Source organism: Glycine max, chromosome 1 (assembly GCF_000004515.6).
Source record: "Glycine max cultivar Williams 82 chromosome 1, Glycine_max_v4.0, whole genome shotgun sequence".
NCBI lineage: Eukaryota > Viridiplantae > Streptophyta > Magnoliopsida > Fabales > Fabaceae > Glycine > Glycine max.
Window position 1 is genome coordinate 38,251,593 of NC_016088.4, and position 27,521 is coordinate 38,279,113.

The 27,521-nt window shown below is 33.9% G+C and overlaps 1 protein-coding gene across 2 annotated transcripts; it reads left to right on the plus strand.

Annotated features, from left to right (window-relative positions):
* Positions 1 to 14,073: 14,073 nt before the first annotated feature.
* Positions 14,074 to 27,119, plus strand: LOC100500591 (protein DEFECTIVE IN EXINE FORMATION 1). Of its 2 annotated transcripts, XM_006573274.4 has the most exons (13): positions 14,075 to 14,515; positions 15,582 to 15,692; positions 15,779 to 15,861; positions 16,720 to 16,837; positions 16,942 to 17,102; positions 17,304 to 17,929; positions 18,049 to 18,119; positions 19,148 to 19,404; positions 19,894 to 20,075; positions 25,641 to 25,924; positions 26,003 to 26,120; positions 26,193 to 26,375; positions 26,468 to 27,119. In XM_006573274.4, the coding sequence occupies exons 1-13, from the start codon at positions 14,361 to 14,363 to the stop codon at positions 26,780 to 26,782; spliced, it is 2,664 nt and encodes an 887-aa protein (XP_006573337.1). In that variant the 5' UTR covers positions 14,075 to 14,360; the 3' UTR covers positions 26,783 to 27,119. The 2 variants fall into 2 exon arrangements, with proteins under 2 accessions (XP_040873680.1, XP_006573337.1); XM_041017746.1 differs by having other exon boundaries at positions 14,074 to 14,515; positions 26,003 to 26,375.
* Positions 27,120 to 27,521: the final 402 nt, after the last annotated feature.

The following is a 27,521-nucleotide window of genomic DNA, read 5'->3' on the forward strand; positions in this document are numbered from 1 at the left end:
TACATGGTAATTGTATGTAATTATTCGTGTAGTTAATAGTGTTATTAGGTCATTGAAATGTCGAATGATGGTTATTTTTTGTTTACCAATTGATTAATAGTGATGAGGTTAATGATTGTCACATAATTATATGTGAAAATATAGTTAATTTTGTCTTATGAGTAATTAAAAGTAGTAAATGAGAAAGATTTGTTTAAACTTATTTGTTGAAATAAGGGTTTATTTTAATAAAATAAGTAATTTTTTTGTTTTTTAGTGTGTTTATCTAAATTGTTACGGTCAAAATAAATTAGTTTTATGTTTATTTTAAAAATTAAAAAAATGATTATATAAAAATGCTTATTTTAAAGCTATTTTTTTAAGTTTAAATAAACTTGTCGTTTATATTGATACACCTTGGAAAATGAGAAGAACATCAACAAGGTACTCCAATGCTTAATGGATAAGGTATTTCAGTTCACTTTTAATTTTTTTTAATAGTTAAAAAACTTGTTTGATTGTTTGGTAAACGAGTTTTTTTAGTAATTTCTAACGTTTTTTATATGTTTCTTATGTTTGTTTGGCAAGACATATTAGTTAGTTTTTAACTTTTTTCATTAGCTAAAAAACTTATTTGACTTTTTGGTAAATAAGTTTTTTAGTAACTTCTAACGTTTTTTAAAACATTACTTGAAATAATATTTTTTAAAGTGTCAACTTTTAGCTTTTTTTTAAAAAAATTTTATAAATAAAAAGCTAGAAGTGTTTAAAATTAATTTAATACTAAAATTAGAAAGGCAAAGGGGTCTGACTCAATTGGTTGAACATGACGTATGAGTTATTGTAAACCACTTGACATGTCTTCAATTCTTACAGATAAAAAAACACTACAAAATATATTTTTATCCAAAAAATCATAATTTTTTAATAAAAATATTACATATATTTTCATTTATGTAATTTTACATTTTCAATTATTTTAGCAGATAATTTTACCAAATACTTGTGATTCAATAACATAATTTTTCTGCTTTCAGCTACTAATTAACTTTTCGGCTTTCAAATAGTTTTGTCAAACATAGCGTTTTTTAAAACACTAACTTCTAACTTTTTATATTTATTTTCTTTTTGTCCTTACATTTATTAGATTTACTTTTTTAAGCATTTCTATTTATGATAAAGTTTAATTATTTTTACCCCTTTTTTTTACATGTGATAGAAGTTTCTAGTTTTTATCTTTTCTTTTATTATATATGATATTGATAGTGATATATAATAAGTTTATGCGATTTTTTGTGTGGATATTATATAAATAAAAATCTATAACTGCTTAAAATTAATTTAATACTAAAATAAAGAATTCTACAAAATATTTTTTTATCAAGAAAATCAAATTAATTTTTGCATAAAAAGATTACATAAATATGTTCAGTTATTTCTATAACGACTTGTCTCGTCGCTATGATATCACTAACTGTAAGACGTAACATTTCAATTTTTAAGTGAAAACTCAATTAATTTGATTTCGAAAACAAGGATAAATTTTTTGCAATATTTTCACCAAACAACGCACAAATAATTAACTGAACACACACACACACACACACACATTAACCATTATACATCATTTACATGACAAAGAGTAATTTAGTTTATACAAGTATGATATTTACATGTCCAAATCAAAAGAATTAAGGAACCAACTACAGAGAAGTTGATAACAAAACATAACTCTATCCCAAAATAATCTCAACGTTATTATGTTGGTCTGTCGGCTCCAGCAAAAGAATCTCCCTCCACATCATCTATTGTTGTTCATTTGCTCCTACAAAGAAAGGGTCATGATCATCACAGGTACCAACCACACGGTACAAAATTGCAAGGGTGAGTTTATTATAAAAAGAATACACAAGTATTAGATGACATTGATTAGCAAGAAACACTAACAAAAACCATAATCATTTTCAATAATTCGTTAGTTCAACATACACTTAACAAAGACGATTCAAATCAATCATGCTTAGAATGATGCATGCACCTAACTCAACTCTCAAAATGCAATGTGATACCATTCGTCAGGAAATAGCCTAAGCATGTCCACACGACACTTTCACTTATGAAAGCTAGGTAACAAGTGTCGAGGTCACCATGTCGTGCATAGATAACTCCCCCTCCCCCCATGGTGATCAGGCTGAGAAGTCCCAAATCAAGTGACATGCCCCCAAGTACAAATATTTTTTCTCATGAAAAACTACAAGTACTTATTGATAAAATTTATACTATATTCATGCAATATGAAGTATGAAACATGAGTATCATCAATGCACTGACCGTAGATAGTTAAAGATTATAAGTCATCCCCTTCTTTCTCTAGGGTTGCTCAAATCTCTTTAACCACTTTATTTCCCCCTCCAGGGATATCCAACATGGTCATTGCACTTCCCATGTACATACACAATACACATCACAATGACATCATCAACATCAACATCATCTCATTTCAATGTCATTATCAGCATCAACATCAACATCATCTCATCTCAATATCCTTATCAACATCAACATTATCTCATCTCAATATCCTCATCAACATCAACATCATCTCATATTAACATTATCATCAACATTAATATCATATGTAATCACATTACAGATATATATGCATTTAATTCATACCTGGGATTCACATTCTCCAGGTCTTTCGACAACACAAATCTCATAAAACAACAATATCATTCACAATTTCAATTCATCAATAATAAATATATTACATCCCATTAGTCAAAAACATAATTTTCTTGAAAACCAACATGCACAGGAACATACATACATTCCCATAGCTGGGATCCCTGACCCCAGCTACAATATCAAAGTTGTAAACCAAAAATAAACTCCCCTCACGTATCGATATCTCTCCATCAGCTCATCTCTACGTCGCTCAGAGGTCTCTCGCGTTCACATCCGTCGGTCTAGACACATAGTTTTATATACCAAATCGAAGATAATTTAGTATAGACTTCAAGGACAATGATAATATCAACATTTGGGGTCAAATACCCATCCAAATTTAAAAAAAAAAAAGGGCTAAGGGGTGTTTTGGAGTCTACATAAAAGAGAACTCATTTTGAAATTTCGATCACGCCAATGTGACCGGGGTTCAACGAAAGTCACAAAAACAACATCAATTTTACAAAAGGGTAACTTTTATAACGACTCATTTTGAAGGGTTTCTCAAAGGTAGTATGAGAACATCTTATTAAGGTACCCAAATCATAAGAGATACTAAGATAAGCCCAAACTAACTAGGAGAAGACATAAAATCAAGGTTACCTTGAAGAAACTATGAAAGAAGGGCTGAGAGCTCTATTTCTCTACCGAATCCTTGAGGTGGATTTTGAAGATTCTACTCCGATTAAAGTGTTCTTCTTTGCACGGTGGTCCGACGGCAAGCAATAGTGGCTTGTTACTAACCATATTTTTCACATTGGAAAATATATTTATAATCTATAGATCTTGCTTAGTGAGCTCGTCTCACTAAGTAAAACTCTAATTTTGGCGCTAAGCACCACCTTTCGCTCTGAGTGAATGATGGAGGTGCAACCAGCTCATCTAATGATCCTTTACAGGGGATTGGAGTTCCTATGACAAGGTCCAAGACTGAGAGGATGAAGCAAGCATTGCAAGGCCTGATTTTAAAAATCAAAGAGAAAGAAGACCAATGTGGAATTAAGGGCGGCACCTAATTGGGTTACTCTCCTACAAATTGATGAAGATGCTTTGAGGTCAACTTGAAGAATCACTTTGGGAAGCCTAATTTACAAGACAAGAATCATTCATGGGTTGAGTTGATCAATTTTGGTGGACTGTTAATATTTGGTTGATTAGATAATAATTAAGCCCAACATACTCATAAATTTTAGCCAAAATTTAGAATATGATTTATTTGCATTTTTAATTATACTTTGGGTCTATTTTTGAACTTGTAGTAGGTTGTCACGACCTTTTATTGTTATTTTAAAGTCTTTTAATTATTAAATTAGTTATTGGACCTTGGGCCTAAATTAGGGTTACTAGTAGGAGTATAAATAGACTCCTTAAACACTTTGTTGAAGAATGGGAAGATTAGTAAAATTTGAGAGTTCTTCTATTGTGAGAGTTTTTCCTTTGTTCTTGGGTTAAGAAGTGATAGTATTGGTTCTACCGGCAGGTCGAGGTTAGGGTCACCCTCTTTTTGATAAATTTGGTTCTATCGGTAGGTTGTAGTTAGGGTCAAGTTCCTTTTTGTTTATACATGTTTTCAAGATGATCCTAAGTGTTCTGTTATCGGCGAATTACTTCCTCGGGTTGGGATTATGCTTAGCGCACTTGTCTCGCTAAGCGAATTTCTCTCTCGGGTTGGCAATTGCGATTAGCGCTCTATCCGAAGATGTTATCTGAAAAATCCCAATGGTCAAAACATACAAACATGAGTCAAGAACCTACTATTTGTGTTTGAAGGCAATTCAACGATTAATGAGTTTGGGATCACGGTTTTACCGAAACAGATTTGGGTAAAACTTGAAATCTCACAATTCTAACATAGGTCAATTGAATTCCACATAACCTGATATCCACACCAAGAAATCACATATATATAATTCACACAACACCTCAACTCATCCAAATTAATCAAATAACACAAGAAATGCATCAAACATCAATTTTCAGTTATCAAAATTTCAGGGAGTTACAATTTCAACTGATAATTTTAGCAAATACTTATGATTTAATAAGATAGCTTTTAAATTTCAGTTACCAAATAGTTTTTCAACTAGTTTTACCGGACATAGCCTAAGGCAAGGTCAAATTCGACAAGCCATTTTAGCTAGTTTCTAGCTTTTTTACCAGCTAAAAAACTTGTTTGATTGTTTGATAAATAAGTTTTTTTAAGTAGCTTTTAACGTTTTTGAAAATTTTTAAAATCGCTAATTTTAACTTTCTATATTTTATTTTCTTTTATTCTTAAAATATTTATTCAATTTTCCTTTTTTTGAACTTGTAAATTGAAATTTGAGATTAAATGTAGCAATATGTTTTGCATTTGTAAATTGTTGTATACTTATTAAATTTGTCTTGGTGATAAGTGTGAGTAAATGTACATATACATATCTGGCTTTGATTTTGAACTACATTATGTTTGGGTTTTGGCAAATCGGAAGATGACATTGACGATGATGTGTGGGAATGGTGAAAAAAAATGGTTGACAATTTTTATTTGAACAATAACATTTCCCATGAGCCTGTTTTTTATTTCTTTTTTCAGCAGACCGGTAGTGTTTCTAAGGTTGAAGAAAAAGTGTTTTAGGAAATAAAATTCACTAAAAGTCATGTAAGTTGCACATTACCTGGACGGTAAACATTTTTAATTGTGCTAATTTGTGTGGGGAGCATACTGTGAGGATTGTTCAACATTGGTTGGGGGGTGTTCAAAATGGAGGAGTGACACTCTTTAAACTTTTCAAAATAAAATATTTCTAAGACTCTTATTTTTTAGGATAAATACTTCATATCAATAACAATGGATTTTAAGAAAACAAACTATTATTCAATTAAAAGTTATTAAATAATATAATAATTAATCAAAGTTACATCGGTATACATTAGATCAAGATTAAAAACAATAGATAGTTGAAATTAAAATATTTGAAAATTCAAATTAGAATCTAATATAACCATAATCTCCAAACAAAACAAATTAAATATATAAAAGATATCAATTGTCACATCCTAAAATATCTCAATTATTATTAATCCATCATCATCACTATCACTATGACTATCACTACCTCTCTCGCCATGACACCACTACCACGGTAGTCACAATGGTGGCAATGATAATCATGGTGGTGGCGGAAGCAACGATGACAACAATCATGACAGTTGGTGGTTGTGGTGGAGGTGGTGGCAATTGACGATGGTGGTCGTGGCAATCATGATAGTGGTTGCAGCAGTGATGATGATGATGGTAGCGCCAATCATGTGATGATGATGATGGGTTGATTGATATATTTTAGGAATTGATAATTGTGATTTTAATTTTTGTTTGTTGAATCTTTTAGAGATTTGATTATTATATTAGATTTTAATTTTAATTTATAATTTTTTAATCTCAACCATTTATTATTTTTAATCTTGACTCCTATGAGAACAACTAATAACAACATTAAGAAAATGTTCTCACAGGAGTGAAGATTATAAATAATAGAGGGTTGAGATTAAATAATTATAAATAAAAAAATATAATATACCATCAAATTTCCTTAAGATTAACCAAACAACAAACAAATATATAAACATTTCAATTATCATTTCCAAAAATATCTTAATTAACTCATCACCATCACCATCATGACCACCGCTGCAACCATCATCATCGTCGTCAACTGTCATGACCTTTGTCGTTGTCGTCACTACCACCACCATGACCACTACTATTGCTTCCACCACCATGATCATCACTGTAGCCACCATCGTCATCAACCACCACCACAACCTTTGTCACCATGATCATCGTCACCATTGTTGCCGCCATCACCACTACCGATGACGACAATGATGGTCATGGTAGCGGAGGTGGTAATGATCATGGTGATGGTGGTGAGTTAATGATAATTGATATACTTTAGGACATGATTTGTTTAGTGAATCTTTTAGAGATTTAGTGATTATATTAGATTTTAATTTGAATTTTAAATATTTTAATTTCTATTGTCTATTATTTTTAATCATGATCTAATGATTGCTATTAATTATTCTCATGTTCCCACATAAGGAAGTGCTCTCATAGGAGTCGTGTTATATATATGACATCTTATGAGAGGAAACATCTTATAAGAGTGTCAAATATCTTGACCAACTAGATTACCTCATAGTTAGACCATGGACACCATAATTCTCTACAACAGATGCAACAGTGGAGAAAAGATTTCCTTGGGTCTGTTTTCCTAATATGGAATGATATTTTATGATGAAAGTGTCCTCTTATCCATTCCTTCTACAATATGCAATCCAATAAAGGTTGATCATAGAACAATAGATATGACGAGGGGTCATTTTGCTAGGCTCCGTGTGGAACTTGATTTGTCCTAGCCGATTGTTGGTAAGCATTGCTTAAATGGGGTTTGGTACAATATAGGATATAAAGGTCTAAATATCATATGTGCACAGTGTGGAAATATGGGAATGTGACAAGAACCTGTCCAAACTCTGGGGATCATCTGCGACGGGGATCCTCGGAAAACTTGATGCATGAATGCCTCCCATGACCTAGCCTACTCTAGCAGCCATTCCGTCTGAAAGGTTGCAATCTCAGCAACGAAATGATCCGTCTATTCTACATAGGGATTGGCTAGGATTCGTTTGGATTCAATGCAATCAGGGGGGAGGGAACAAATGCAATTTGTCAATAATAATTGAAATAAGTTCTCTCCTCTTAATCAAGAAGTGTCCTTTATTTTCTTGGGATATAATGCAACAATAACTACAAGTAAGGCCAAGGCACAAAGTTACTTTTCTTTGGACAAAGACACTAAAGTCACACACAATAATGAAAAAAAAAAGAGTTTGTGTTATCACTAATGGTCAATTAAAGCCCACCTTGGGGTCAAATGCTTTGACCACTCCTAAAACTACCAAGAACAAAGAGATAATGGTGTTGGGAAAACTTGGACTTTCCCGCTTCGTGAAGTTAAGATAGACATTTAGTAATTAAATGTAGTAATGGGAGCACACGATTATAATTCTCCAATATGAAGATTCTTCCACTATACAAAATGATAGTAGGGTTACAAGGATGTATTTACAAAATTGACTCACTCTATGGTGGCTCACTCAAGCTTGAGGATAGAGACTTCCCAAGCTATTTATCTTCTCTCTCAAAGAGGCTCTTTCTCACTCTAAGAAGTGGATTCACTCTTTGTCTTGGATGGTTAGGTATGAAGGCTCCTACCCTTATTTATACTACTCCACCTCCACAATGAATGGTGGAGATTACTTGTATTCTAGGGTGAAGATTAATTCTCTAGAATGCTCCACACATTCTAGGAGTCTCTACACTCTTCTACTCCCCTCCATACTCTTCCATAAGGTTTCAGAAGGTTCCACACATCTCCAGAATATTCTACAGGTTTCCACCTTAGAGAGTTCTACATTACTCTAGAGTTCTCCAAGACGTTTTAGAAAATTTTACACTTTTCTAGAAAACTCTATAATTTTCTAGAACCTCTCCAATTAAGGAGGGATCCCAACAAATGGTGCCCCATGCAGTTAGCACGAGCCATAATACATAGGTTATTGCTATTTTGGCAATGAGCCTTAATCCAGTTGGGGTTACCAATTCATGCCCTTCCAAGGGTAATGCTCCAGTTAAGATCCTATGTTTTAATTATCACCCACAAGACCCGGGACCTAGACATTCAAAGGACAATGATTCCTTCTCTCAAGGGAGTTCTCAATTGGAGATTGTTGCCCCTACAACGAACATGGATATGGTCATGTGACCCCCACTTTTTCTGCCATATGGTTTCCCATGAATATGTTCAAAGATACCACTATTCTTTTCGGGTACATGTGTGGGGTGGTTAATGCCAAAGGCAGGCGACATACAAAGAAAATTTTCAGGGATCATCACCCTGATTTTGTCATTCTTCTAGAGACTCATTGTGCTTTTAGTTCAGCTAGTCAATTATAGTCCAATCAATGTCACAATTTATGTTTCTTGTCTGAAGCAAGAGGGCATTTTGGTGGCATTTGGATTCTTCAAGCCAACAACTATAACTTGACTCTTCAAGTTATAGATATGTGTGACCAAGATGTATCTTTCTCTATAGTAAGGGCTTCACATAAGTGGGTGTGCACACTAGTCTACCCCAAGCCCCAGTTTGACAAAAGATATCCACTTTAGGATTACTAGAATAATTTGCATTGTAACATTGATATCTTATGGATGCTCCTGGGTGACTTCAATGATATCTTGAGTCCCTTAGATGTTCATAGGTGTAACTTCTCCTTTTCCCATTCCTCTATTTTTAGGAACATGTTAGATGAGTGTAGCCTCCTAGATTTAGGTGCAACTGGCAATAAATTGACTTGGTTTAAAGGCAAGGCAGGTTCCAATATTACCAAAAGGCTCGATCGAGCCCTAGCCGATGTGAACTGAAGGATGGCTTTTATGGAGGCTTATAATGAGTATCTCTGTTTAGTCTATTTTGATCATAGTCTGCTCCTTATGAGATGTGGGGGAAAACAACCTAACAAACCAAAGTGCCTCTTCCGCTTTCAGGCTACTTGTTCTAGTCACAAGGGTTTTGAACTCATTGTCAAGAAGGCTTGGGCAAAGCAAGCATTCAATATCCAAGGGAAGCTTGATAATGTCAAAGAGAACGCTTTGGTATTTAACAAAAAGGTTTTTGGGAACATATTTTGGAGAAAACAAGACATTGAAGCCCGACTGAAAGGTGTTCAGAGAAGCCTTGAGAAGCAAGATTTTGAAAGTCTTAAAAGACTTGAAAAGGAATTACATGAGGAGTATAATGAAGTTCTTCTCAGGAAGAATTCTTGTGGTCAAAAGTCGCATGAGAAATGGGTTTAGTTTGGTGATAGAAATACCCATTTCTTCCACACCCATGCTTTGATCCATCGAAAATGCAACAAGATTCATAGCCTGTTCTTGCATGATGGTACCTGGTACACAAATCTAGAAACTCTCCAGTAAGAAGCCAATAGGTATTTTAAAACCTTATCCACTGGTGATTCCATTTGTGTTCCTCAGCCGGACATGATCCCCCACCCTTATCTCCCTAACGAGGATTGTTGTGCTCTCTTGGCTCCTATCACCAAGGAAGAGGTAAGGAAAGTTATGATGAAGATGAAATTGTTTAAAGCTACTAGTCCAAACGGTTTCCAGGTCTTCTTTCACAAGCAGTATTGGCTTACGGTTGAGGAAGAGCTTTGGAAGATGGTATCAGAAGCTTTTCGAAATGGAACTTTAGATCAATCACTCTTGGATACTCTCATAGTGTTGATCTCGAAGGTTGATCAACCAACTCACTAAAGGATTTGCATCCCATTAGCTTGTGCAACATGGCTTATAAAGTTATTACTAAGATCATGGTGTCCAGGCTTTGTCCTTTCTTAAATGATTTGGTGGGTCCTTTCAGGGTAGTTTCATCCCTGGTAAAGGAACCATGAATAATGCCATATTGGCTCAAGAAGTACTCAACCACATTTCTCACTCTAAGACGAAGGAGGGAAGCATTGTAATTAAAATTGATCTCGAGAAAGCTTATGATCACATTAATTGGAATTTCCTTGAAGACATGTTCAATCTTTTTGGCATCCCCAGACGCATGATAGGGCTCATCATGTGGGGGGGGTGTTCAAGGATCTAATCTCTTAATGCTTTGGAATGGTTCCTAGCTGGGATAGCTTCCACCATTCAAGAAGGCTCCGTCAAAGGGATCCTGTTTCGCCTTATCTTTTTGTGATCGGAATGGATGGTGTGGATGATTCATGATTTGACAACCAATAATGCTTTGCAATCCATCTATGTATTATGAGGAGGACCTCCTTTGTCCTACTTTTTTTTTTTTTTTGCAGATGACATTCTTCTGTTTTGTAGGGCAACAGAGGAACAAGTAAGATGGTGTCCACAACTCTCTAAAGATTATGTGTTATGTCGAGGCTGAGAATTAATATTCAAAAGTCTCGTATGAATTTTTCTAAAGGAGTGAGTGAGACAAGACAAGCCCAACTCAATAGGGGCATGGGGATTTTTGTCACTAATGACATAGGTAATTATATTGGCTTCAAAATGTTGATGAGGGGAGTTACCGAGGAGGACTTTAGCCATGTGCTGGACAAAATTCAATCGACTGGCATCATGGAAGGGATGACTCCTTAACAAAGCTGGTAAGATGTGCTTTGCAAAGTTAGTGCTTAGCTCAATAACAATATATAACATGCAACCCCTTTGGTTTCCACAAGGGGTGTGTGAGGATATTGATAGAACTTGTAGAAACTTCTTGTGGCCCAAGAACTGTAACACTAGGAGTTGGAATTTGGTGAAATTGGAGAAGATTATCAAACCAAAGGGCATGGGTGGTCTGGGCATGAAGCTTGCTCGTACCATGAACGTTGCACTGCTAGGCACACTAATATGAAGCCTTTTGCATGAGATGGACAAACCTTCTAGGTTTTGTCCTATAAATATCTACAAGTGAATGGTATTCTTAATGTTACTCACTCCATAGATGATTCATATATGTAGCAAAGAATTTTGAACGCTATTCAGGTCCTCCATGATGGCTTCAAGCCAAGGCTAGGGGCTGACTAGTCTTCTTTATGGTTTTCAGATTGGGTAGCACATGGTCCTCTTTGCCATCAGTTTCTTATGTCCATATGAATGACTCACACTTAAAGGTGATTGATCGATCTGTGTCCCAAACCCAATGGAGTATGGGACTTGAACGAACTTAATGTTCCTCTTCCCATAGATATATAAGATTATATCAAGAGCCTTAATGTCCTATTAGGTCTGGAAAGGAGAGATTCAATGGTTTGGTTAGGCGACCCTTCAAGGCAATACAAGCCAACATCATCGTGCAAATGGTGAATAAATTTACTTCTAGGTCAAGAACAATGCCACCAGAAAAAGATCTAGCATCTCCTTGTCCCAGAAAATATTTGTTTCTTTATCTGGAAATTGTTTCAGAATGCGATAGTTGCAATCTAGTAACCTTGGCTTCCTGTCCCAGATGTTCATGTGATAATGAAAGCCTTCTCTGTGTCCTTCAAGATTGTCCCTACTCTTATGAGTTGTGGCTTCAAATGAATGTCTTTAATCAAGCCCTTATTACGTAATGGAACCTCTCCCAATGGTTGCTAGATATTTTTAATTTGCTTGATCCAACAATGATTCTAGCCTTGATTGGTGGGCTTGGAAGTGGAAATGTAATAGTATTTTCGAATCCCAACACTAACATCATTCTTATGTTATTTGAATGATCCATCCTTCCTCTGCTGAGTACAAACAGTTTAGCCCTAAGGATACGAAAATACTAGTTAGCACTAGGTGGACCCCCCTTTTCATCTTTTTGTCAAAGTCAACGTGGATGGTAGCTATAAGATGAATGCCATGGTTATGGGTTTTGGTGGTGTGATATGTAACCAAGTGAGATGTTGGCTAGGTGGTTTCTATTGCCACAGGAATGAGGGCGACCCCTTGCTGGCTAAACTCCTTGCAATTGAGCATGGTCTCAATTATACTTGGGACCGAGTCTATAAATCTGTGGAATGCAAGTCTGACTGTGTAGCAGTTGTGGAGATGATCTCTTGCTCTGATGAGAACACCATAGTCATGCAGCAACATGCTCTTACTAAAAAACATTTTATATGAGAGTCTGAAGATTAAATCTGGATAGTATAATCAAACATAAAAGATTAATATTTAATATTAAAAATCACATGACTTGAAATGATCACATAACATTAAAGTAGAAACAATTTAGATAAAAAAAATTAAAATACAAAAAGTTATTTATCTACTATATATTAATATTATTATTATTATTATTATTTTGTTCTATGGGATAATGTCATGTGGTATTTTCATATTCATTTTGTCCAAAAAATATTAAATGAAATTAAATCATATATTTATCTTTTAAAAAATAACACATATTTCTTCTGTACAAATAATTCTATCATAAACCAATCACAATAAATAAATATTTAATTAATCATAAATTTAATTATTTTATCAACTAAATATATACGTGATTCTATTATAAACCAATCACAATAAATATTTACAAATATAATGTGGATTTACAAATTATGCTTTGTAATTAGTTATTAATAGGAAATTTACAAATTCTAAGAATTATAAATAATTAATAGATATTATTTTACCCAATTCTAAATATTCATTATCACCACGAGATTTAAAAAATTTTATGAAATAATATTTATAATTATGGTGTTTTCAAATTTACAAATTATAAAAATTATTCTTATACTCATTTAAAATTAGCAACTAAATAAATTTGCTATTAATAATCTCTATTTAAAGAATTATAGACATTATTTATGAATTTTGTAAATATTTAATATATTATTATTTTATAAAACATTTAGATTCAATTCTAATAATTATAATTATACTCTCCTTTTAATAAATAATAATTAATAAATATTACTTTACCTAATTCTAAATACCCCTTATCAACAATGTGGACAAATGCCACTTTTTTTATATTATTTATGAAGATTAATTAAAAAAAAACACTAAATATTTTGCACCAATAGCACGGTAAGAAAAAAGAACTAAATTATTTTTTTAAGAAAGTAAGAGAACATGAAGACATTGTTGGAATTTTATATTTTGATAATTAATATGGACTAATATTATAAAATAATTATATTATTAATTTATTATTAGTGGGTTTTATGTTTTGTGATGAAATTAAGTGAGCTTGTTAGATTATCAAAGAAGATTATATGAATTTAAATGAGTAGATGTTAATGTTATCCTATTAGGAGTTAATGTGAACCACATATTATAAGAAGACTATGGTCCTTAATATACTGAATGAATAAAAAAAATTCATTCTCTTTTCTCCTCATACACGAGAGGTTAAGGTTTATGAATAGAAGAAGAACCACTATAAAGCCCAATTATGTTATTAGCTGGGTTATTTGTTGTCTCTATAACAATTCATAGGGGATCTTAAGAAGAACATATAAATCAAGAACATATAATTGTTCTAGGTTAGGACCTACTTATTCCTTTTAAATTTTTTGTTAGAAAATGATAATGGATTGTTAATGTAAACATAAATGTGAAGTGGGAAAAAATAGAAATAATATAAGTTGTGATAGGAGAGATAAATGATTTATTTTTTAATTAAATATCCTTATAATAAATGAAAAAAACAAAAACTTAAAGGAGTATTTTTGTTGTAAATATATATTGGGATTTGCTAATGTCTATTTTAGTTAAAGTGCATTAACAACCAACATCATTATATATAATTCTTTTATTCTTTTATTTTTGAAAGAACCCCATGTCCCAAATTGAGTCCGATTGAATTGATGTACCTACTTCTTGATAAACTGCGCTGTAACTTTAAACCCCTCTCTGTGCATCACCGACCGTCAACTCTGTCTCACTCACTCTTGTAGATCGAACGCACCCAAAGAAACCCTGCTACTGCCACCGCGCTAGCTAGGGTTTCATTCCATCCACTCCCAACAAACTCACTACGCTGAAAGCAAATTGCTGATTATCGCTTCCAAATCTCATCGTTGACCAATCCGGTGGAGCCGATTCCACAGTAGATGACATGAAACCGTGCTTGCGGACAAAGCCTCTTCTTCTTCTTCTGCTCTCTCTGCTACTTCTCCACCACGCCACCTTCGTTCTCTCCGATGATTCCGACAAGAAAAACACCTTCCGCGAGCGCGAAGCCTCTGACGACTCCCTCGGATACCCCGAAATGTAACACTCTCATTCATTCGTTACTTTCATCTCGTACAATTTGCTTAGTAGCTTTCGAATTTCAATTTTAAGGCTTGTTTGTTAACCTGTTTAATTCGGGAACTGATCGCTTTTTCTACCGAGCTAGAGAAAGTAATTGTTGTTTCTTTAAAATGTGCTGAAACAATCACACTTTTTGATTAGAGTGAAACTTAGATGTAATTGCTTAGGTTGTTTTTTTGTTGTTCTTCGATCAGAATTGGTGTTTGTCTCTGATAATTTGCGTAATAAAGATTTGTGTTAAAGGTTAACATAGGGCATCGAGTAGAAATTCTAATTCTACTTAGAGAATGGAACACCAATTCATTCATTCATTTCGTCTCATACATTAGCTTAATGGCTTTCGGTTATAAGGCTTGTTTGGTAGCCTGTTTAGTTCGGGAACTGATTCCTTTTTGTACCAAGCTAGAGAAAATAATAATTATTTATTTAAAATTTGCTGAACCAATCACATGTTTTGATTAGGATAAAAATTAGATGTGATTGCTTAGGTGGTTTTAGTGTTGTTCTCTAATTGAATTGGAGTTTGACTCTGATAATCTGTGTAACAAAGGTTTGTGTTAAAGGTTAATGTAGGTTATCGAGTTGAAACTCTAATTCTAATTAGAGAATAATCCTATTAGGGTGTTTGATTTCCATTTTCGAAAACTATTTTTAGTTTTCAAAATGCACCTAAACAAGGTTTCTCAGATAACTGATGAAGAGTATTGCAAGGCACAAAGTAGAGTGTGGAATTGAGGGAGAAGTTGAACAAAATCAAAACTGAAAAAAGAAAATGAGAAAAATCTCCTAGCTATTTTTGTTTTTTTTTAAATATTGTTTTAGAATCATTTTTTTTTAAATTTAATAGTTGGATGATAAATTGACTAGTAGTGTGAAATTGTTTTAGAAAACAGTTTCTATAACCAAAAACTGAGAAGGAAACCAAACAGGTCCTAAAGTATTTATAAAACTGTATGCAAATTTTGTGCTTCTTATTACTCTGTTCTTGAATATTTTTTTTTTTTTCTGTTATGGGTGTGGTTAGAGATGAGGATGCACTTGTGAATTCGAAGTGTCCCAAGAATTTGGAGCTCCGATGGCAAACAGAAGTTAGTTCCAGCATCTATGCAAACCCCTTGATTGCTGATATTAACAGGTAAGTTGTTTATGTGCTTTGCTTTTTGAGTGATTTGTGTTTGTGTAATTTTCATTTTGTTGAATGTCTGCCTTTTTGTTTTGCAGTGATGGGAAGCTTGAGATTGTGGTTCCGTCTTTTGTTCACTACCTTGAGGTTCTAGAAGGTGCTGATGGGGACAAAATGCCAGGTAAAAGAATGTGGGGTTTTAGTATTTTTCTTATTGTGATAGGCTTGGGTCCATGAGCTTGGGATATTTATAGAGGATGAACTATGTGCGCCTTCCCTTGATCAATTTTATTTTACAATGGTTTTATTGTAAATAAATTAAGGTTGGTTGTATTTTATAATATGAAGGTATGCTGTAGGCTTGTGATTAAAAGAGGCTTAGTCTCAGCATAAATTTTTCAAGTTATATGAGAAGTAATGAGTAGCTAAGGTGAGTACTTACAGATCTTATGTAACCAGAGAGAGGCAAAAGATTTAAAAGCTTATTCTGATCACTGCAATTGGTCTGTGCCTATTTTGCATCACTTCTGGAAGCTAATGTAATAGCTGTAGCTTATGGAACACCTTACTTGAGCTACATGGTGCATTACGCATGGGTGATGACCTAGATGTTGATTTATTCATATCGTGAAATTTGGTAAAGTTTTGTTTTGGTTGCCAGTTGTGTAACACATCCCTCAACTTTTGTCTGGGCTTGAGATATGTAAAAGTTGACAATAAAGTATGATTTAGCCACATAGGCTTAGTTGTTCTTTGTACTGAAAGCAGATTTGACCTTGCATGTCCCCAGCACTTGTAACTTGTTCATAAGGCCTAGAATTCTTCATGGCTCCTTGAGGAACAATAGTAAATTACTATAGCTATGTAAGGTGGTGGTGGGGAGGGAATACTGAAAAGGGATCAATGTTAATGTGCTGTTCAGACTTGTATAAACTGATTGTTAATGCTTAGGATCAAGACTTGTCCTAGTTGTGATTGATTGATTAACTTGGGTTTGAATTTGAGTTTTATAAAAAATAATCTTCTGAATGGTTCTTAGGCTGGCCAGCATTCCACCAATCAACTGTGCATTCTAGTCCTCTTCTATATGACATTGACAAAGATGGAGTGAGAGAAATAGCTTTGGCAACCTACAATGGTGAAGTGCTGTTTTTCAGGTGACTTTCTTTCCTTTTCCATATTTTCAAAATTTTGCTTCCATTAACGATTACCCATTACTTGTGGTGCTTTTATCAAGGTTGTAATAAGTTACCAATTTTAGGGTTTCGGGATATATGATGTCAGATAAGCTTGAAGTCCCCCGTAGGAGGGTGCTAAAAAAATGGTTTGTGGGCTTGGATCCTGACCCAGTGGACCGTTCTCATCCAGATGTTCATGATGACCAACTTATCCAAGATGCTACTATCAAGAATTCTATGTCTCGTAAGTTTCTGCTGTACTTACTACTCAGATCAATGTTGTGTAAGTGTATGGTCTAGAGATTCTCCTATTTTCATTATCAACCTAATAAAATAGCTTTAATCACAGGGTTCAACAATTGCATACAATTTTGGGCTTCATGTATTGTAAAATTTACATTTAATTAATTAATTAATTTTATCTGTGTAATGATTCTCCTTGTAGAAATGAATGGAAGTAGACATGAAGCCAGATCTTCAGCTGCCATATCAACAGAAAACCACCTTGACTCAAAAAAATTGCCTAATCCTGAGCCAGAAAAGAAAATAAATGGTAGTCAAGCAGATGAAAGTATTAAGGTGCCAAATCCTGAGCCAGAAAAGAAAATAAATGGAAGTCAAGTAGATGAGAGTATTAAGGTGCCAAATCCTGAGCCAGAAAAGAAAATAAATGGAAGTCAAGTAGACGAGAGTATTAAGGTGCCAACGATTGTGGATAACTCCTCTGTGAATGCTGGGTCTCTGGAAACTGTTCATGCAGATAATAAAACCAGCACTGGGAGACGTCTTCTGGAAGATAACAACTCCAAAGGAGCAGAGCAAGGTGGTTCTGAATCCAAAGATAAAGAGGGTATTCATGCTGCAACTGTGGAAAATGATGAAGGCCTGGAAGCAGATGCTGATTCATCTTTTGAGTTATTCCGTAATAGTGAAGATCTGGCTGATGAGTATAGCTATGATTATGATGATTATGTTGATGAATCAATGTGGGGTGATGAAGAATGGACTGAAGTTAAACATGAAAAATTAGAGGATTTTGTGAATGTTGACTCCCACATCTTGTGCACTCCTGTGAGTTCCTGCTTTATCTTTTTATTATTATAAAAATTATTAAATCTTCATTCTGCTTAGTTCTAAGAAAAAAGTATAAAAACTTGTTGTCTATTTAGTCATCTTCTTGCCTTTGCCAGGTCATTGCAGATATCGACAATGATGGTGTTTCAGAAATGATTGTTGCCGTTTCTTATTTCTTTGATCATGAGTGAGTCCATCTGTACACAGTTTTTAAATTTCAATTATACCTTTATTTGGTTTTTCTGTTGTGACAATTATGTGATTCAAATTTCATGGTTAAATAAGTTGCTAGCTGTACAGCTTTTTTGTTGTCATTCAATATGTGCATCCTGGTTAACCTTTTATTATTGAGGAAGGTGAATGATCATCTAATAGTTCTTTAGTTGTTTAGAGTCCTTTGTCGCTTACTTTGTTTCTTGACACCTATAAGAGCCAAATTAGTATCATCATAAAACAAATAGATGAAAAAAAAGCTCCCAACACACTTCAGTCTTACTTGCAGACAAATAGATTTAGTATAAAGTTCACCAAAATAAAAAAGATATAGTATAAATGACTTCAACTCAATCTGTATGAATAGACAGTATTGGGGACGGAACCCAATTCTGTGAAGGGTGTTCTGCGCTTCTGGCACCCCTGGTGACTTTTTACATTATCAGATAGCTAAAAATGAAAAATGTATCATTATTGTTCTTGATAGAAAGATTAATATAATTATTAAGAATGCCTTTCTGATTTTGTCTATCAAGAATTAGCTACAAGATGAAGTTGTAGGCAATGGAATGATGCAAAACAAAAGAAAGCTACTATGATAAAGATTATCTTGTTTTGCGTTCTTAATAAACTTATTACTTTAGATATGAAAAGTCACATGTATTTTAGCTCTTAAGATGTAATGTGTTGACAGATAATGATTTTCTGCGAAATAGAACATCCATGAAACTTATTTCTTGTTCTTTACTTATTTTATTGAGAGATCAAGCCATACTATTATTTTATTTTACTATTCAATCATCTCTGCTTCATTTATTTGTTTGCTAGACTGGGAATGCTTGTTATTTTTTTATTAAACCAGTTTTTGAGAAGTTTTGAAGCATTATTCTTTTTGACTACCAATACAACATGTGGTTCTTATATTGTTATAGTCTGCATCTACAAATGAGTATTTGTTGATTTAGTGATCTGTCAGTAATTATCCACCTTTTAAGCTGTCAGGTATTATGACAACCAGGAGCATCGGAAAGAACTGGGTGATATTGACATTGGGAAATATGTTGCTGGTGGTATTGTTGTTTTTAATCTGGATACAAAACAAGTTAAATGGACTGCAGAACTTGATCTGAGTACAGATACTTCAAATTTCCGAGCCTACATATATTCTTCCCCAACTGTCGTAGATTTGGATGGTGACGGGAATCTTGACATTCTTGTTGGAACTTCGTATGGCCTGTTTTATGTGTTGGATCATCATGGTAATGTCTAGAGACTGCTTCCTTACTATTTCTGTTGTTTTAAAAATGTTCAGGTTCTATGTTGCCTTCATTGATTTTCTCTCAGATTTTATTTCGTTAATAATTATTGATGTTAATGTTACCTTATGTTTTGATTTTCCTCTCTAAACATTTCTGGTAGTCATGTCTTTGTTCCTCCCTTGAAAGATGTCTATCATTTTAGCGAACCTTTGTTTTCCCTCCCTTTTCTGCTTTGTTTTATTGCTGTTTCCCTACTGAATGATGCATAGCATTGCAAAGTTGGATTTGGACATGTTTTGCTCTGAAATTGTAAGATTGGGGACTGAAAATGTATTTAATTTTTGGCTTTCAATTTCGTTGATCGCAAGTTATTCTCTTAGCAGTGTCATTATTTGTTTGTCAAAACTTGATATTTCAAATCAAGGGTTTTTGGTTCCATGTATCTATACATTGGTAAATTAAATGCTAGTTGTTGTTTTTCTCAAATAGGTAAGGTTAGACAAAAGTTTCCTCTTGAAATGGCTGAGATTCAAGGAGCTGTTGTTGCGGCTGATGTTAATGATGACGGGAAAATTGAACTAGTTACAGCTGATACACATGGAAATGTTGCTGTATGGACTCCAAAAGGAGATTTAATATGGGAAAAACATCTAAAGAGTCTTATTCCTCAGGTAACTTGCTATCACAATCTTTCTTAGCATTTGAATGAATGTTGCATGATTTTATGCATTGAATGTGTGACACCCTCAACCCCGACAGATATATAAATAAGAAAATCATAAAAATATGAAATTTTATTAAACCAATTTTATTCAAATCACGTAAACAAATCTATGAGGGTAAAAGGGTTACATTCGTTTCATTCTTATCAAATAAAACTTATTAAAAACATCTCCGATTCAAAACAAGATCGTTTAAGTTTACAAAAGGAAACAAATTAAATAGTAGAATAAAATAAAATAACATGTTCAGAATATTATGCCAATAATATAGAAATCCATATCTTAATGTCACATCCTATCAGAGTGTCGTGTCCCAGCGACCGTTAAACCGAAGTTCTTTAAAGCCATCTACTTAATCATCTGTTCCCGCGAACATAAGGTTCGAGATCATCACAGGATCTAAATACACACAACACACAGGAAGTGAGTTATCACATTCCTAAACAGGTAGAGATAAACAAAATCACATATATCTAAGTATAATAAGCTCAACTTAGCATATTTCAGATCATTTTACTACTCATGGTGTAACATTACTTGTTCTAAAGATTTAATCACAAAATCACATTCCACACTTTCACATTAATCACATGTTCAGAACAACACATCTCAAATACAACATAATGTCTCACTCACATAATTCATTACCCACCATCGCGTAACAAGTTACAATAGTCATTACACAAGCGTTATGCAACAGATACACTAAGACTCAATCCTATATGAAATGTGATACCATGTTAGTGAGAAATCTCGTTGGGCGCCTAGGAATATATGACAAGACAAACCACATACTTGTAAATCAGATAACTCTTACTAGGTAAAATCATAAGAAAATCGGTCAGAGTCATGTTGTTTTGCGAGAATACTCCAACCATGTGGGATCGATATATACTTAAAGGAACACTCAAACCAGGTGTATTTATTCCAAGGCCTAGACTCTGAAGAGTTTGTCAGGGTTTCTCCCTTCTGATTCAGGTCCAACATAGAAAACATTTTAGCACGTAGACTCTATCTATGAACTATACAAAACATACGACTCCTCAATTATTCTCAAAATGATTTTATCTTGTCGCACCTCAAAGTGATTAAATTCGTTGGGTTCTCACAGTGGTTCCCATCACAATACTCATCACGCATTAACTCGTCGCTTTTAAAGGCTCTTACAGTCGTGTGATTGTATGATTCATACCTCACAACTCAATCCACACAACATCTCAATACACATGTATATTACAATTCAATACATACTCAATTTATCAGATATAATCAATCTCAATCACAATGGTATAATTCCAAAGTAACATGTTATCACACCTCATGAATCATATACACACCACATAATATTAATATATATATGGTATAAACATAGACTTTACCTATGAACTATGCAATACATACAACTACTCAATTGTTTTCAAAATCATTTTAACTTGTCACGCCTTAAAGTGATTCAACTCGTCGAGTTCCTACACTGGATCCCATCACAATACTCATTGTTCTTAAAGGATTTTACAATTGTGTGATTACATAGTTCATAGCTCACAACTCAATAAATACAATATCTCAATACACATGTATCTCACAATTCATTACATCTTCAATTTATCCCTTACACATAATTGCAATCACAATTTCATGATCCTAATATAACAACTTATCATGCTAATTTAGTAAATCTTGTCCAAAACACAAATAAATTATACAACAATATTTCTCACAACATGGAACCTCAAACAATTTTACATAATCATATCAAAATTAAAGGAATCAAAATCATAAGTTAAAAACACAAAAACACCAAGAACACTCAATTTTATCAACCAATTCGCATCAGGACATCAATTGGTCTGTCAAACACAACAATCTCCTAATTATAATCATAAAAGAATAATTACAATACAATAAACATCTCAAAATAAACCTAATTGCCATAAACTCATCCGTTACTTCCAAGAAGACTCACGTGTGTAGTCCGATAGCGATAATGACGTCTTCAGTGGTTTCCTAAGATTCCTCAAGCTTTTCCCTTGGTTGCTCTGTTAGGATTTCCAAGCGTTAGAGAGAGAGAAGAGATTGGAACCTCCATTTCACTGTCTTTGTGCGTGGGACATTTTTCTCACCACATACATTATTTTGCAAATTCCATCGGTGGGGATGTGCAAGAATGAGTTCCAAACCTGGTGTTCAAATTTCACGACGATCCAATGGTTAACGAGTCAAAGATCATAGTTTTACTAGGATAGGTTTGAATGTATGTGCGAAAAAGAGAGTTCCAAACCTGGTGTTCAAATTTTACGACGATCCAATGATTAATGAGTCCAGGATCGTAGTTTTACTGGGATAAGTTTGAATGTATGTGCGAAAAAGAGAGTTCTATGCGAGAGATATTTCTCTCACCACATACATTATTTCGCATATCCCAAAGGTGGGGATGTGCAAAAATGAGTTTCGAACCTGATGTTCAAATTTCATAATGATCCAACGGTTAACAAATATGGGATCGTAGTTTTGCTAAGACGGGATTGGGTGTATGCAGGAAAAAGAGAGAGTTTTGGAAGAGAAAAAAAGAAAAACGAATTTGAGAAGAGAGAGCGTAGAAACATATCGTAAATATAAAAATTGACTTAATATGTCTCTACTTATAACTAGGGTATTCTCAGCCTATTATTTACTCTTTTATTTTATTTTATTATTTTATAAAAAAGAACTCTATTTTACTCCCTATCAAATGAATAAATAAAACATTTTTTTTTATTTTCTAAGAATATATATTTATTTTATTTACCTTAGAATTATTATTTTAATTAATAAAATTATTTCTCCTTATTTATTTAATTACAAAAATCTTATTATTTTTCTAAAAATCTATTTATTTTTATTTTTTTTTAATTTATTTTAAAAAAATGGAGTATTATAGTATGTGGTCAATAATTATTCTTGTTTACATAGCAATCAATATATATGATATAGGATTTTTTTAGAATTGTTTGGATTGATGGGATAAATAATTACAGAATGAACGTAGACTGTAGTTATACATGTCAAAATGATGAATATTGAATTTTAAAGATGAAAGGTAGAGAAAAATAAATAAGGGGAAGTGGATGTATCACTCCACTTCTATGTTTGGTTCACTTCCTTTTGTGAAAATTGTAAATCGTTATAAGCTTACTTATAATTTTCAAGTGCGACATGGGAGTTGGTCGAGATAGAAGACTAGAAGTATGAAACTTTTATTTTTAAAAACTTCTTTCTCTCTTTCTCTGTCATGTTGACGAATGATGGAGAAGAATCGTAGTTTTTTGGTTTGAGGAAGAGGAAATCTGTGAATGCTTTCTCTCTCTTTCTTTCCTTGTGTTTATTATTAGTATTTTTAAACAGCCTTGTTGACGAATGATGAAGAAGAACTGTAGGTTTTTGGTTTGAGGAAGGTAAATCTGTGAATGTGTTTAGAGTGGATGGCTTCTCTTAGAATGTGGGTTATGAGCTTAACTCAACCCTATAAAACTGACTTGTAAGACGAGGGTTGCCCCCACTTGAATATTTTAATTTGGTCATATTTCTAGTTTGTGGGAATATACCACTGAACCACCACCCTCAAGTTTGCACTTTAGGCGACACCCAAAGAGGCCGGCAGGCTAAGGGGTGTCTGCAAATAAGGCGGCTCTTTCAACAGCTTCGTTGGAGGCTGGAATCATTATGACACATTGCTGCATGGATTCTTCTATTATTGCACACTATCTTCATCTTCCATCACATCCACAAGAATGACTAAAGTGAAAGGGAACTCTTGGCACGTAGTATCTGCAAATTCAGGATCAGAAGGTAATTCGAAGAGTTGTTGAACCTGAGAAATGATACTATGTGATATTTGATCAAGGCTTGATGGGAAGCATTTGCGAGAGCACTGAGGGTTGGATATGAAACTTTGTAGAAATTCTTGATCATTTTCAAAGAAGCTTTTACGGATTATGAGTGTTGAGGTTTCAAATATGGTTGATGCTCTAATAATACCTTGATATGAGAAATAATTTGAACAGTGTTGAAAACAGTCATATGGTCTACATGAATCTCTAGATTTGGGGTTCATTGCCAATTCTTCTGTTTCCACATAAAAATAGTATAAACCTATTCTTTCTTCTAGGTTGGCCATGTTAAATAGTGCATACGGAGGAACAATACCACAATGAACAATGGTGTGGATGAATAGTACCACACTAAACAATGCATGCGGATGAACAATTGCTATGAACAACACTGCAAATAGTGTATGAATAGCAAACTGTTCATGGTGCTGTTAATAGCAAACTATTCATCTGCATGCTTTGTTTACTGTTGTATTGTTCATCCACGTGCCCTGTTCAACATGGAAAAATAGAAGAAAGGAGAGGTTTCGACTGTTTTGATGTGGGATGTGGGAACGGAAGAACAAGTGATGATGCCCAAACCCAGAATTACTGCTCTACACTGTTCAAAGTATTTCTTGCATCGTGGTATTATTAGAGCATCAACCTCAATATTAGGCTAAGAAAGCTTCTTTGGAAATAATCAAGATTTTCTTTGAAGTTTCTTATACAACCCATGGTGCTCTTGCTACTTCTTCCCATAAAGCCTTGAACAAATATCACATAGTATTGTTTCACAGGTTCAATCACTATTGGAATAACATTTTGTTTCTGAATCTGCAGATTCAGAATGCCAAGACTTGGCCTCCAACGAAACCATCCACTCTCAGAAAACATTGACAAATTTACTCTTCCTCAAACCTGAAAGCTACCGTTCTTCAACAAGACCGTTAAAAAAAAATACTAATAATACAGGCACCAGCTGACATAAACAAATGATGAAGTTCCAACTAAAAAGAAAGTAAGTGTAAAACAAGTTTTTAAAAACAAAAGTTCAAAACTTCTAGTCTTCTATCCCAACAAGTTGAAAGCTTTATATTCCTAGGAAATATGTATGGCATAGTGGCTATTAGTATTATGTGGAGTTACATTTCTTGTTATTGTTGTTTCTCTTTAATGTAAATCAATCTGAAATGATTATAAATAAGAGGTGCTGCTGACTACTAATTTCATCATATATTATTCTCTTCAACACTAGACTTGATCTTGAAGGGATCTTTGGACTTCCAAAGGGTCAATAGAGCAAGTCCTTTTATCTTATTAGAAGACAAGTGAACAAAGTCAATGAAACATTTTTAGTCTAGGTCTTCACAGTATTCCTCAAGAGCTATCGGTTTTACTTTTTGAATTCTGTTACTTTGCTTCCAAGTTGTTAGACAAATGTGTTGCTGATGATAGATTATAGAATACTCGCGAATATCACTTTATGTAGGTACATTAGATTTAATTTAGACAATGTGTTCGTCTGAACCAATTAATGTTTTTTAGGTTTGCTTAATTTGATCATATTTATCTCACTCCTTCCACACATTTGCATTGCAGTAGAAACCGTTTAGGCGGTTCATTTGTCTAATGTTTGATTGAGAATGTCTCTCACTTTCCTTAGGGTCCTACTGTTGGTGATGTTGATGGAGATGGCCATACTGAACTTGTTGTGCCTACACTATCTGGGAAGATTCATGTTCTTGATGGCAGGGATGGGTCATCTATTGGGCGGTATCCATATCCAACTCATGGAAGAATAATGAATCAAGTTCTTCTAGTCGATTTAAGTAAACACAAGGAGAAAAGGAAGGGATTAACTATTGTTACCACATCATTTGATGGTTATTTGTACCTCATTGATGGACCTACTGGATGTGCTGATGTTGTTGACATTGGTGAAACTTCGTAAGAGATTCTTTAACCTGTCTCTTGAATATGCTTTCTGTCCTACTTTCTTGAAGTTATGTGCCATTCTTTCTACAGTTATAGCATGGTCTTGGCAGACAACGTTGATGGTGGGGATGATCTTGATCTAATTGTCACAACTATGAATGGCAATGTCTTCTGCTTCTCAACCCCGTCTCCTCATCATCCCCTAAAGGCAGGATATGTTTGTAATTTGATCATTGAAACAACTTTGGTTGTTACTGAATGGCTTTATACGTTGTTTCAGGCATGGAGGTTGCCTAGTCAAGGAAGAAACAATGTTGCAAATCGTTACAATCGTGAAGGTATCTATGTTACTCATCCTTCTAGGGCATTCCACGATGAGGAAGGCAAAAGCTTTTGGGTGGAAATTGAGATTGTAGATAATTACAGATACCCATCTGGGCATCAAGGACCATACAAAGTCACTGTAAGTTCCTAACCAAATTAATTTCTTTAGATTTATTTGGGAAGCACTCAATTTATGTGCCATTCTTCTTTCATGCCATGTAAATTCACCAGACTTCCTTGCTAGTACCTGGTAATTACCAAGGAGAGAGAACGATAAAGTTGAACAATACCTATGATCAACCTGGTAAATATCGGATTAAGCTGCCAACAGTGTCGGTAAGGACCACAGGAACAGTTTTGGTTGAGATGGTTGACAGAAATGGACTGTATTTCTCTGATGATTTCTCTCTCACATTCCATATGCACTACTATAAACTGTTGAAGTGGCTTCTTGTTCTTCCAATGCTTGGGATGTTTGGTGTGCTTGTGATCCTTCACCCACAAGGCTCAATGCCATTGCCATCTTTTTCAAGGAACATTGATTAACGATGATTACTTTGTTTCATACATTAGGCATCATTCAGTTCAGAAAATGTGAATATTTTCATGCCAAATTGAGTAGAATCTGCTATGGTGTCTGCCTTGGGTGCTGCGGTGAACCTTGATCACGGAGTTGAAACAATCTTTTACAAGCTGAAGAATTAGTTCAGATAAAGTTGAGGTTACTTTAGAGATAGTCGAAGATTGCAACAGAGTGAACGGCACCTTAATGTCGGGATTTTGCCCTTAAATGTTGTAGTGTAGTTAATCCGATACTGTAATGTTTTACTGAGTTACATATACTTTTTTCCATAATTGAAACAGAATAGATATTTATAATTAATACACAGTTCTCTCCGCGTTTGCCCTTTTCCAGTTTTTGTATGTTGTGTATGCCGAATTGTTAAAGGCTCAGTTCTGATGTGGAAATGATCGAATAAAATGTTCAATACTTGTTTTTTATTAACTTGGTAATTGCATTTTGAGTGAACTCAAATGAACAATTTACTATAAAAACATTTTTCTCATTTAATATTTATTAAAGTAGATTTTTTTTATGCTAATATTAAAGTTGAACTATTTGAAAACAAGTATGGAAAAAAAACCTCTAGATGTCACGCGATTATGAACAACTTATTTTGGGACAATAATCTATACTTAATTATATTGACGTGGTTTCTTGGCTGTTTTTGGTATTTTCTTCAAAGGAGGATTAGGTTCACCTGGGGTGGTTGAGTTTTTTGGT

Bases quoted from the DNA above. Each gene is read 5' to 3' on its own strand.
- LOC100500591 (XM_041017746.1), top strand. From the start codon at position 14,361: ATGAAACCGTGCTTGCGGACAAAGCCTCTTCTTCTTCTTCTGCTCTCT. The intron at 14,516-15,581 runs GTAACACTCTCA...GGGTGTGGTTAG, and splicing joins TCCCTCGGATACCCCGAAAT to AGATGAGGATGCACTTGTGA. The intron at 20,076-25,640 runs GTAACTTGCTAT...CACTTTCCTTAG, and splicing joins TAAAGAGTCTTATTCCTCAG to GGTCCTACTGTTGGTGATGT.